Source organism: Terrapene carolina, unplaced genomic scaffold (assembly GCF_002925995.2).
Source record: "Terrapene carolina triunguis isolate 2854851 unplaced genomic scaffold, T_m_triunguis-2.0 Scaffold66, whole genome shotgun sequence".
NCBI classification, from domain to species: domain Eukaryota; kingdom Metazoa; phylum Chordata; order Testudines; family Emydidae; genus Terrapene; species Terrapene triunguis.
In genome coordinates, this window is record NW_020664417.1 from 24,303,245 (window position 1) to 24,316,671 (window position 13,427).

Genomic DNA, 13,427 nt, shown 5'->3' on the forward strand with positions numbered 1-13,427 from the left:
GGCACTAGATTAGCCTTTTTCCAGTCATCCAGGACCTCCCTCAATCGCCATGCGTTTTCAAAGATAATGTCCAATGGCTCTGCAATCACATCCGCCAGCTCCTTTAGCACCCTCGGATGCAGCGCATCTGGCCTCATGGACTTGTGCTCGTCCAGCTTTTCTAAATAGTCCTGAACTACTTCTTTCTCCACAGAGGGCTGGTCACCTCCTCCCTATGCTGTGCTGCCCAGTGCAGCAGTCTGGGAGCTGATCTTGTTCATGAAGACAGAGGCAAAAAAAGCATTGAGTACATTAGCTTTTTCCACATCCTCTGTCACTAGGTTGCTTCCCTCATTCAGTAAGGGGCCCACACTTTCCTTGACTTTCTTCTTGTTGCTAACATAACATGCTAACAATGTGACCAAGGGCAGAATGCAATTAAACTCTACTCCTGTGTCCGAAATATAATAAAAAATAGCTCTTATATAGCACTTTTTATCCACAGATCTCCAAGTGCTTTACAAAGGACATCAGTATCATTATCCCCATTTCACAGATAAGAAACTGAGGCACAGAGGGATGAAGTGACTTGCCCAAGGTCACCCAGCAGACCTTTGACAGACCCAGGAATAGAACCCAATGCAAGTCCCAATTCACTGTGCTATCCACTAGGCCACATGGATACCCCATACAATATGAGGGAATGCAAGAAAGATACTCTTCAAACTACAATTTACCATGATAAAAAATCTAATTAAAAACAATGAGGAAAAATTGGGCTTGACTCGGGGAGAAGGGAGATGTCATCATGTTTTACAGCAATCTGTCACCAGATAAGGAATGGACAGTAATAACAAGGACCCATAGGATCACAAACACCATGTGTAACCAAATCCTGGGTGGGCTGTACCTGCCTCTGACAGGTACCTAAGTAGTTAAAAATGTGTTAAGGCAGCATTATGAGGAATCCATAACAATGTGAGAAAAACAGTTAATGGTTTGCATGTGGCTTGCCTCTAAATGAATAATAGGAAAGTACCAGTGTATAAACTTGGGATGGGTGAACTGGAACAGATTTTTACGACAACTTCTGTAATTGTTTTGATTTGTTTACATGCCACTGGATCATTAATGACAAGTTTTATGTGTTCTTTGTAATCAAATTTTATTGAAAGTGCATACAGAGAAACAACCCCACACAGAGCAGACACAGTAACTTGCTCACACAGAAAAGCTTGGGCATTTAATGATTTTGTTTTAATAGTGAGCATCAATTAACAGCCAGAGCTGAACTGAAGAAGTTTAGATGAAGTCAGTGTCCCAGAGGTAAAAGATTTTGTTTTCCTGTCCAGATAAATCTTTGTTAAACTGTCTCTTTAAATGTCTCCAACCTACAACAGAAGAAAAAAGAAAGTATTATAATATTCTCCACCAAAGGATGAACTATGTATGTTTACGATGGTATGTTTATGGTGGTCATGCATATTTAGACAAGTTGAATTTCAAAAGGGACAATGCTCAAAATATATATAAAGGCAAAGAGTCATTTCTGATGACAAGACCATATCCCTTTATTTGTCAGTCAGCTGAAATAAAAATTGTACAAATATACTAACATAAAAGTAAAAATGGGTTTCTGAGAAAATGCTGCACAGTGATAACTTTTATAGGCTATACTGGAATGCCAAGTGGAGCTATAAATATATTATTGTTAGAACTGATAACTGCTGTCTATTATCTTTCTAAATATCGCCTCGGCCATCTGATCCAACCTGTTTGGAGCCACCTAAGTTGTGCTGCTGTCCATCTCCTATTGAAAGTCTGTTGAATGGGATGACTTTCATCGTAGTTTTCTTCATGGAATACCATCGAGAACGCCAGGTTGCCCAGATAATCCCATTGTCGTATCCAGCTGGACCAACCTCTCTTGCTGAGTAAGTACCACCTAAAATATAAATTGTAGCAGAATATATAATTGTTTGTAAAATAATTTATATGCACATGCATGTCTGTCGTAATGAAATCCCTGTGCAAAACTATACTTATCGTGCACCCATTGACTGCCTCTACCTACTAATCTATCTCCCCCAGGATTTATTCTAACATTCCAAATCTCTGAGCAGCTTCGAACTGCTGTCACTGTAAAAAAAATATCAGCCCGCCAGAAGAATGTTTCCTTCTCCTCTCCAAATGTAGATTTCCCCTCAAATAACACTGGTCTTTAGGTACAGACAGCCAATATTCAGTCCTACATGAGTGACAGGTTTAAGGTCTGCAATCTCAAGATCAACCATGAATCCATGATGGTATGGTGTGGAATAAAGGTTTTATTGGTACTTGATGAACATGATCTCCATAACTCCTTCATGGCTACATGATTTATGAGTAATGTAGCCATCCCAAACTTGTACTGATAAACTCTTTCTACTACATCATATCATTATGTGTATATATCCCAAACACACTGCGATTGCAGATTCCCTCTCCTCTTCTCCCTTTGTACAAACTTCCGTACTATCAAGTCTGTTTCTCTCCTGAATTCCCTATCTCTCACCCTTTTTTCCTTATCTTTCCGCCTTGCCTTGGGTTTTTTTGCCTGTCCTCTGGCAACTGGATTATGATTGGGACTCTGTTGCTGGAGACAATACTTTTGTAACCGCAAAGCAAAAGGGAGAAACTTCTTGTCTTTGCCTCTAGCAGCAGTGGAAGACAGCACCTGTGCTTTAGCTCTTGCATACAATGCTTCCCCCCAGGCTCAGCAGAAGCTACCTGGAGTAACATATAAGGGCTGGGAGAGTATCAATTTGTGTTGCTCAGCAGCAAGGATCAGCTATGAAGTGTAAGGAATGGGATGGCCAAAAATAAATAAACAGCTAAAATCTACACAATGTTTTTCTCCATCACTAGAATTTGTTGTAAAGCCATGAAGTTATTTTTTATATGAAGTAGGTACCCAAAGCATGTATTACCTTGATAATATTTGCCATTGAGGTTACCAGCATGACATCTATTCATCCACCATCCTGCTCCATCCTGTTCAGCACAATTGCCATCAAATTTATCATTGTCACTATCATAGGTACTGAACTGCATGCCATTATGGGATGTAAAAAATTTGTCACTGGGATCATCTCCAAAATCAAAACCATCAAGGGCATCCCCAGCTTCACCACCAGCAACAAAATAGGCATAGGTCAGTCGGTACTTGTCTGCTTCAGGTCCCACTTTGAACACAGCATAGTCTGCAGTACTGTTAAAAAAATAATAGTGAATTTGTGTACACTGGATTCCCAAAACATACACAATTAGACTATAAATGACAGCATTTTAGAGTCAGTTCCTGTGTCACTCTATGTCTAATTAGAAGACATATCTAATATCTAATTAGATATTTCCTTGCCAGATTATATGATGTCACTTTAATGAATCATTATGAACCCTTCTATACCCCACCCAACTTTAGGTAGTCAAGGACAGGTAAACTGGGTCATCTCAGTGGTCTTAGAGTAGTGCTTTGCGATGGCTTTCAGGAGATCTGAGTTGGATAAATATTCACAGTCTCTCATTGTCCATGCTGGAATGAAATGGGGATGGTGAGAGCAAATTGCTCCTGGAAGGAGAAAATGGCTTGCACCACTCAACACCCGTCTCTTTCTATGGAATAGCGAAGTATGACAACAACAGGTTCTGAATGGAACCTCATCTAATTTCCAGCAGTTAGAATGATGAGTTATCAAATGGGATGTCAAGGGTGTCATGGCAGGCTAACCCAGGGGGAAAAATAGAACATCTTAAATGCTACACATGGGTTGTGAAGAAACTGTGTAAGGAAGAAACAGACACATTCTACAGAGTAAATTATATTTTCCAAGGAAGATGCCAACATGGAGCTTTCATGAGCATACGTTGCTTCCTTTTTGATCACAAAGTTGCAGGTAGTGAGAGAAAATTCAACTGCAAATATATTTATGGTTTTATAAACTGATAGAGAAGGTAGTTTGATACAAATAGGCTAATGACTCTGCATTATCCATTCTTCTGAAAGTTGTACAAACTGATCTGGCAGTGGAGACAGGTGTCTGATATCTGGTAGTAGAGACAGATATCTGTGGCTGTACCAAAAAAATCAGTACACATGACAGGTGTGTATTTTAAGTTGACTTTTTTAGAAGGCTCATTAGTGAAATACCTTTTTTTATTCTCCCAGTCTTCCAGTTCTATCCTTAAGGCATATGGAATAGTAGACTGAGTGGTTATTAAATGAATCTTTTCATTTCCCAGCCAGTACTCTGACTGGTCATCTGGTGACAGGTGTCCAAATCCTTCTTTGTACTGAGCCCAGTTTTTCTTGAAGTCCACGCTCCCATCAAGTCTCTGGTAGCAGATTAAGAAAGAAAGAAAGAAAGAAAGAAAGAAAGTCAACCAAAGCAACATGTGCCCATGTAAATGAAATACTGTTATATAATCAGAATTATTCATGACCTGAATTTACAGATTACATACTCTCTGGAACACTGTCCATCCATTGCCAAATGTGTCAATCTCACAATAGACTAGAAACTGCTGCTTAGCTTTTAGAGGTTTGATGAAGTAAAGACCACTGTGTCTGGCACCTTTATTTGCAATGTCTTGACAATCTGCAATAAACAAACACCATTGTTTGTATTTTGGCTACAGTCTCATCTTGTTTTAAAGGTGGTTTTAAAAGTATCTGATCATTTTCTAGTACAGTGCAACATACATATAATAATTACTATGGCAAAGTTATCTCTGTAGGCTAGGTCTTCATCACACAGGAAGTCCTATTGAAGTTAACGGGACTTGTATAAGGATGAGCAGGATTTTACTATTAGTAAATATCTAGGTAGCATAACTTGAATGTAAAATACAATAATTTTATTTGTTTCTGCAGTCATAAAAAGGGCATTTTTAGGTCTAATGTATTAGATTAATTATTTCTGTGTGGCTGAGCGTAAATATTATAAGAACAGAAAGGATACTATATTATAACTCCATAAAAGCACTTGCCTGGTGTATGGACTACAATAAAGATAGGGTTTACTGGAATAGTCAAATCTTGGCTAATCATGCCCAAATGCGAAAATAAGATTTGTTCCACAATATCCTAGATGCAGAACACCTGTCTAGTATTTCTGTTGAATGACGCACTAGCCAACAACAAACAAACATAAAAATAGCAGTAATACAATGTAAATATGGAAAAGCATTATTTATATTGGTCATGATGCTGAGTCCCTTATTCCCATGGGTAATTCTTAGAGAAATCAATGGATCATGTGATTAAGAATAACTCCTGTAAGAAAGTTTTGCAGGATCACCCATTTAAGTACTCAGATGGCCCTCACCACTATATTGTCGACAGATAACACTTAAGAATTAATTTAAGCCACACAATAAGCATTTTATGTACCTCTTCCAGTTGTTTCCAGTATTTGGACTGTGTCTCTGCATGGCTCCTGACATTGTGATGAAAGCTGATTAGTCATCTGTTTTAGTTGTGAAATCTTCTTGGTGTTTAACATCAACACATCTGTTAGTTGCCTAGAGATAAAAACATAAAAATTACACGTTATGCCAGTTTTTCTTAATGAGAACAATACATATTTCCCTGAAATATGCCTTACATATCTAATGTACTAATCTAAAATATGTTGCTTTATTTAATGAGACAATGGAAATAATTTTGGGCTACAGTGTGGTATTTAGCCATAGCCCTACACTGTGGGGCAGTGCAGAGCTGCCCCATCCCCATACAAGCATTTGGGCATTCTGCCTTACAGAGCTAACCGTTGGCACTGGGAGGACAATAATTTGCTACAATCAGAGCCTGGCTGGTGCACAAGAAAGTGGAGCCAAGATTCTGCCTACTCCTCTTCTCTATCTGCCCCCTTTATTGCAAGTTGCTTTTGAGTGGGAGCAACTTGGTAGCAGTTTTTGCACTCTCCTGAGAGCAAACACTACTGTTCTGGGTAGCCCATAAGAAGGCTGTACAAGTCGGGTAGTCTCCCTCTGCGATCTCATTTTCACTATGCTGTTGCATAAGGGCCAGCCACATTCCAGCCCTTTGTAAATACCTATTAGGGCTTCCATGTATATACACATTTTCTAGAATTTTGGCTTTGATGCAATGTTTATTACATGTATCCAGAACTGAAACTGTATTTACGTGACCATTCCAGATCTTATCCCTTCACTACCTCCCTGTTGTTTGAATGTCTTTTGCCTTGTCAATCCTCCAACGTACTGCGCACTCTGGCCCTAATCCAACAAAGTGCTTACATGCATGCTCAATTTTGAGCAGGCCCATTGCCTGATTCAGGAAATCACTGAAGCACATGCTTAACTTGGACATGTTTTACTTTGGACCAGTATCTCTTTACCCAGTAAAGCCCATTCTTGCAGTCAGTGCATGGACAAAGCTCTATGGGAATTTTTATTTTGTGAGAATTGCAGGTCTGAGTTCTGGAGGTAAAGTATATAGTAAGGTACAAGAAAGTACAATAGAAACCTGATTTTTATGAAGGTTTGGAGGACTCTTGAAACCTTCATAAAACTGGGAGTTCATAAAATTATGGGAACTTGAAATAACATGAAAAAATAACAGGAGTCTGCATCCATGGCCCTACATATTATGAAAATTAACTATTGCATATTTCTGTTTTAAAAAGAGTAAACACATTTGAGAGCAATTCATTCTAATATTATATAGAGTGTATTAATTAAAAACAATATAAACCTAAATCTAATATGAAAATTAAAAACTGTCATCAGTGGGTGGTTAAATAAAAAATGCTCTCAGACCAGGTGATGCAAAGGCATTTAAGATAAAATATAGTTACATTAATTCTAAATGTCAAAAACTCAGACTTACTGTATATTAACCAATTCTCAGTGATTCCTGGCATAATGTTATCACAGGAGTGACTTTTGGCATTTAAAGTTAAATAGTACAATTACAATTTATAAATAATTCATTATTATAATTTAGATAAGTTAAATATGTTTTCAAATATATAGAACAATATAGACTTAAGATGAACACCTTTGAGTTTAATAGTTATTCTGGATTCACTCCAATGAAACAGAGAGCAGAATTTGGTTCATGATGCATGTTCAGCAAAACCAATAAAGTATCAACTGGCTAAACAAATCTTTGGTAAGATCCATGTTACAGTTTCATATTACTAAAATCTCTGAAGTCTAAGAATAATAAATGGAAAATTTTTGAACAATTACTTAAACAAAAATACTGATTGAAAAAAAAAAAAAAAAAAACAGCCAAACTTTCCCATGTCCTTACAGCCTGGTCTTGTATTCCAGTGGGAGATGTGGGTATTCAAGAAATGTAGGATCAGATCCTAATTATGCAGTTATGAGTGAAAAGACACCAAAATGGTCTTTATATGCAGAAATGAAGTGCTGTGAAAAAACTTCAATTGCAGCTGGTAAAATAAAATAAAGGAACAGATCTGCATAGTTAGACAATATCAAAAGTGGAAAATACCTACTGTATAGTATTTTCATGTTCCACAATAGTGTTTTCATATCTGATAATTTCATCAATTATTTTCCTGTTTTTTTGAGTAAAACCGTTGATCACATCTGTAGAACAGGAACAATATATTAATGCAATTACATGTAAAAGTAAGAAAACTAAATTAATGCATATTTTTCTCGGTTTTGTAATTGTCTTTATGTTCTCACCTGGCAGATTCAGTTTCTCTGGGATGCTGTGGATTCGGATTTGGCGGATCAACTGTTCTGTTACAGTGGAAGAGTTAGTGATCTGCTGCAAGAGATTTTCAAGGACCTGCAGCTCCTTATCCACACCAGGGTGGTATTTAGTCAAGAAGTCTGCAATGCCGCATGTAGTTGGGCAATAGCTACCCTAAAGGGAAAAGAATAATTAAACATAATAATAATAAAATAATAAAGGACCAGTCCAGGTTCTACAGTGAGGCAAAAGAGATGGTCACTCAGGGCAGGAAAATATTAAGGGCAGCCCAACATTCAATAAGGATTTATGTAGGTAACTGTGGACACGTAGGACTGGGCATTTGCTACTGTGCTTGCAGTATCAGAATCTGTAGAGACAGTCCTGATAATGCATATTGTTATTAAATATTAAAAATAACAACATATGTTATTGATAATAGTATACTTTAGAATAATATATGGTATTATTAATGGAATTTACAGTACATTTTAAAACAATGAATGCTGTTATTAAGAGTGAACCGTAAAGCATAATATTACTTTTAATAACAGTAGATATTGAAAATAACAATGCATGATAAAATAAAATAATAATGAATGTTAATTATAAGTGGAACAATATTTTATTCAGCTCCTTAATTTAGAAGAAAGGAATCACACATCTACTTACAAATCGTTCATCTAAGATGCAGCAGTTTTCTCTGGTAGCAATATACTGAAAGGGGGAAAACAACATTATTTTTTAGTTATTGTTCTCCTTATGGTATTTTTGGGGCATTGTAATTTTTTACTGGTCCATTTGTACAATTTCACTTACTGCCATGCAAGTTGAAAAGAGTAAGGACAGAAGATGCGCAGTAGCCCATCTGTGTAACTTCGGCACCATGGTGTCTATACCAAAGTGTGCTTCCAGCTAGTGTGTGTGCGCAGAGTCAGTGACTGAGAGATTCAGCTGTACGGGCTGCTGGAATCTGCCCTGACTCCCCTGCACTTCACAGCAGCAGTTTAAGGGAGCTGGCTGAACCTGGGGGCGGGCACCGTGATGCAATGTGTAGGGGTGGGACAGTGGTGGAGGAACAACTTCTCAGTGCCTTTGTCCTGGATTCCCAGAATTTGCACCGAAGCTCCTGCTCCTCCCATTTTTAGCAGCAGTTTCCCACTTGCCCACACTATGTTCTTTGCAGCCAGGGCAGTGTTAGGATCTGGAGAAAGTTAAGGGGAGGCATGGAGCAATCGCTTCCAGTAACACCGGAGTAATAAAACTAACATATGATTCTGGACAATGTTGGAATGGTGCCTGAGATGAGCCCCGGTTGTTTAGTTCAAGGAGACGCCCCAGTTACATTTAGGCCCTGAGAGTAAGAGGCACAGGTTATTCAATAAGGACAGGCTGCTATTTTTCAAGCAGTTACGTTCTTACAATCCACAGATTCCATTCTGGGGAATTGTGTGTGTCAGTTGTAGGATCAAAGTGTTTTCCTTTCTAGTCACCACTGGTTCAGAACCCATGCTTTGAAAAGAGCATTCCTTCTGTAAGCAAGATTGTACACTCTTAGGGGCAAGGACTGTCTTGTATGTTATGTTCGTACAGTGCCTTGCCCAATAGGGCTAGAGAAAGGACAGTCTTGTGGTTCAGATATTGAACAAGGACTCTAGGCTCCATTCCCAGCTCTGCTACAGATTTCAGGCTAGGTCCGCAAAGCACTTAGGTGTTCCAATCCTCAGCACTGCGGGGCCTCCTTTTTAGGTGCCCTGCCCCCCTAGTGGAATTCACAGCCCCAGGCTAGGTATCTAGGATCCCTATACAATGGATGGGGAAAGATTGGTGCTTACAGAAGGAATCCTCAAAAGACAGCAATTTAGCAGGGTGCCACCTAAGCTAACCAGTGGGCAATGCCAGCCAAAGGTAGTTAGTGCTTAACTCTGAGCCGAAGGGAATTGCCTATCTCTGCTTGGGATTCACAGGCTTGTGGCCTCTCCTGGAGTTAGGCATCGAAGCCAGGTCAGCCCTTTCTCATGAAAAACCACAGAAAGAATGAACCTCTCAATGGCCAATAGCTGACTGGTTCAAGCACTTGCCTAGGAGACCTGTTTTCAGTATTCATAAGAGTAAGGATATGATCTTGGTCTCCCACATCCCAGGTGAGTGCCCTAGCTATTGGGTGTCTGGGACACACACTCACACCAGGCAGCCCCAAAAATTCTCAGTCAGGTTGCCCTCAGCTGTCTTTTGTGTGAGGCCTGTTTGAGCCCCACAGATGAGACAGGCAGGGGAACGTCTAACTTGCCAGGGCTTAGGTGTGAGCTAAAGCATGGAGCGGCTTGGGGGCATCAGGGTTTAGGTGGTTTTGCACAAACCCACCAGCAGAGACTTAGATGCCCATGGGGTCTTTAATGGTGGAAATTTAGGTACCCACAGAGTTTAGGCACTTCCAGGATGTGGTGGCATCTGAGCAGGGATTTTGAAGCTCTTGATGTTGCTTAAATGTTAGACCTAGGCACCTAACATAGCAGGAAGGTTCCTAAGTCCTTTGTTGATCTACCCCTTCCTGTATAACCAGCGGCAAGTCATTTTACCGCTCTGTGCCTCAGTTTTCCGTCTGTAAAATAGGGATAATAATATAGCTATCTCACATTCTTTGCTTATCTCTTCTATTAGGATTGTAAATCTTATGTTAGAAGGTATAATGCTTAGCATTCTAGGGCCTCTAGGTGCAATTAATAATTGACTAGTTGGTGAGAGGCAATGTGGCCCATTCAGCTGGCACTTAGGAGTCCTGGGTGCTATATCTAGCTCTGCTACTGGCCTAGTATGTGACCTTGGGCAACTCACTTCACCTCTCTGCACCTCAGTAAAATGGGGATAATGACACTTACCTTCTTTGAGACATGCTTTGAGATCTATAGACAAGTTATGCTAGACATCATTGCTAATATGCACCAAAAACATGAGGGTTTATAGCCGCTATATTTTTATCCTATCTAATATAACTGTGGGCCGGTAAATATCAAATCTTATTTGTATCCTGATAAAGTTTTATGTATTGATGACATATTTTATATTGGTCTGGCCCAGCCTGGATCCTACCACATACAAAATTGGCAGGGAATATATATATAGATACCATCAATCAAGCTGAGAGGGACATCAACAAGATGGTATAAAAGTTGTGTACATAGGTGGGGGGATCATCTTTCTAGGGGTTGCACTGAAATTCAATTAGAGTTGGGTACCTAACTCTCTTGGGCTTGTTTGAAAATGCCAGCCAAGTGCTGGCAGCTCTCCCTTCCAAAGAATGGCATAAGCCATCTTCATCAATAATGGACTCTGCTGGCTTTAATAAATTATGAAGGATATGGCTCCATCTCATAGTTAATTTGTTCTGTTCTCTGGACACTTAAGCTTGTGTAAATAAAAATGGGTAAAAGCCAAGCAGCACTTGTGTATTCCCCCACCACCTCACCAGCACTGTTCACACAGAAATGGTCAAGCAGACAACAGCTATGGTATACAAATGTGAATCTTTGTTCCATTTGTCTTGCAGTGAGTCTCCTGCCACTGGTGCTCCAACATTCTCCCTTGTTGCTTCATCAGATGCACATCATTTGTATGTCATGGTGACCTCCTGGAATGAGACTGATGCAGGGTCCAGAGGCATCTAGAAAGCACTGTTTCAATGCATGCAGACAACACAGATTGCAATGTTTCCATTAGACTATGAACAGAATGGTTCAATGCCTAGGCAGTGTAAATTGAAAACACCTATGAAAAGTCACTGGACTAACCTGAGTCATAACTGTGCACTCACAAATGGACTTGATGACAGGAGAAGGCTCCTGACCCATATAACAAACTATAGATATATTCTGTACTTTGTCTCCTCCACAGAAGGGATTTTATCCAGGCTTGAGGCCCCCAAAGGAGCCTTCAGTGACAAGCGTAAGGGAGGTGTTATTTATTCTGTGCAGAAGTTTCAGGGTTCAGAAAAAATGTTGAGTCTAGATTGGTGATGATAACTACTAGCACCCCTGGGGGTAAAGGTATTATTTCCAAAATATATAGCTTGAAAATGGTTTTGAGGGTAATGCAATAATTCTTAAGGAAGTAACTATCCTCTGCTACCCTTACTAAGGAACCATCCACTGCTAAGAGTTTGACTGTCATAGATAATTGGCAAGTTGGGGTCTGCACATGATATTACAAGAACTAGCACAGAATATTTGGGAACTAAATTTATGGTGAGTTGCTTGTATTACACAACAGAGAATATTATTAGGTCTATAGAGTTAAAGTGTATGGAGAGAATAACTGGCCCATCTGTATAATGATTGTCAGGTATCTGTTTAATTTTTAAATGTTGCCATTTTTCATTCTCAACTAGCACCTAGTTTACTACTCAACAGGAGCTGCAGGTTTTACACCTCATGAAATATACATTCTTCCTGTTCTTTGCAACTGTTTATGTGGTCATGATCTGGCCAAATGGGAGTTAGGTGCCTAAATATGGTTGAGGATCTGGATCTAATCTATTGTATCTCCACTTCCTACACTCTCCTTCTGAGCTTTCACTTTGCATAAACCTGGAAATTATTTATTCCTGGCTTTCTGTTGGCTCCAAACCTGAAAATGAGATGTGTTCTTAGCATAAAAGATGTATGGTGTTTTATTACCTCCCTAAAATTACACTTTCTTTGTGTTATTTATGCCCCAGCAGAGTTAATCCATTTATAAATTGAATGTTCTCTTAGAGAATGGATTATTCACGTTTTTGGAGATCTATTTGCTCTACTATGTGTCCAATTTAACTTGCCTATATTGATTTTTTGAGCAATTTTACCTTTCCTGTGGTTTATTTACTGATTTGCCAAGAAACGATCAATGATTAATGTAATGCAGACAGAAGGAAGATTTCTTAAATTCAGTTTGCTTTTTCCATGGAGTTTATTTTTTGAGTAGATAGCAAAGGTGAATCAGTATTTAGTTAAAAGGGGATTGCTAATCTAGTTCAAAAGCCAAGTGGCATACTTATTAATCAGATAAGGTGACAGAATGTGGGTACATTTGTTATGCAAACACAGCTTTAATTCAATCATGAGGCTTTTTGTGTGTGAGTGTTTTGTCAAAGAATCATTGGAAAGCTATCCAACACTTTCCTGTTATTGGTCATAAATCCTTATGTTCAGAAAAACAAAATAAAACCATGAAACGTGTCTGTGATTGTGAAATAGTTGCTGATATCTAGGACATTATTTTAATTTCTTTTGGGAAAAAATAAACTAGCTTCTACTTATCTATCTCTCTTAGATTTTGTACATAGCATTTATCACTGTGGTATCTAATCATTGCTGCACTGATCACATTGCAAAAGGCCTGTTGTTGTAGCTTCCTACCAAACATAAAAGCAACTGCACTTAAGTGGGCACACATTAATGTGCAGAAGCAGTATTATTTTATACCCACATTTTGGGGTAGATTCTGATCTCACTAACACTCATGTAAATCCAGACTCAGATTAAATCAGTGAAGTTACATTGTTGTAATGGATACCAGAATCTGGCCCTTTAATTGGCAAACCTTGCCTCTGACCCCACAACCACTCACCAACATATATGATTCCTGCTTGAAGCACAAATCATCTGTACTAATAAGGGTGCATAATTCCCAAGTCAAAGATACTACATGAGAAAACTGGATACCTGTGTGGACTGGT

At 38.9% G+C, this 13,427-nt stretch overlaps 1 protein-coding gene across 2 annotated transcripts; it reads right to left on the bottom strand.

Annotated features, from left to right (window-relative positions):
• Positions 1-1,127: 1,127 nt before the first annotated feature.
• FGG (fibrinogen gamma chain) lies at positions 1,128-8,717 on the bottom strand. 2 transcript variants are annotated; one of them, XM_024198239.3, is made up of 10 exons: positions 8,534-8,716; positions 8,387-8,431; positions 7,705-7,888; positions 7,509-7,602; positions 5,411-5,541; positions 4,483-4,616; positions 4,169-4,353; positions 2,949-3,229; positions 1,752-1,924; positions 1,128-1,370 (listed from the first exon to the last, which is right to left on the bottom strand). In XM_024198239.3, exons 1-10 carry the CDS (start codon positions 8,600-8,602, stop codon positions 1,356-1,358), a joined length of 1,311 nt encoding a protein of 436 aa, XP_024054007.1. In that variant the 5' UTR covers positions 8,603-8,716; the 3' UTR covers positions 1,128-1,355. The 2 variants fall into 2 exon arrangements, with proteins under 2 accessions (XP_024054007.1, XP_024054006.1); XM_024198238.3 differs by lacking the exon at positions 1,128-1,370 and having other exon boundaries at positions 1,707-1,924; positions 8,534-8,717.
• Between the last annotated feature and the right edge of the window lie 4,710 nt (positions 8,718-13,427).

Excerpts from the sequence above, each read along its gene's own strand:
- FGG (XM_024198238.3), bottom strand. The coding sequence starts at position 8,602 with ATGGTGCCGAAGTTACACAGATGGGCTACTGCGCATCTTCTGTCCTTA. Across the intron at positions 7,603-7,704 it reads AGAGAAACTGAATCTGCCAG|ATGTGATCAACGGTTTTACT; the intron begins GTGAGAACATAA and ends CCTGTTCTACAG. Across the intron at positions 5,542-7,508 it reads GAACATGAAAATACTATACA|GCAACTAACAGATGTGTTGA; the intron begins GTAGGTATTTTC and ends TTTTATCTCTAG.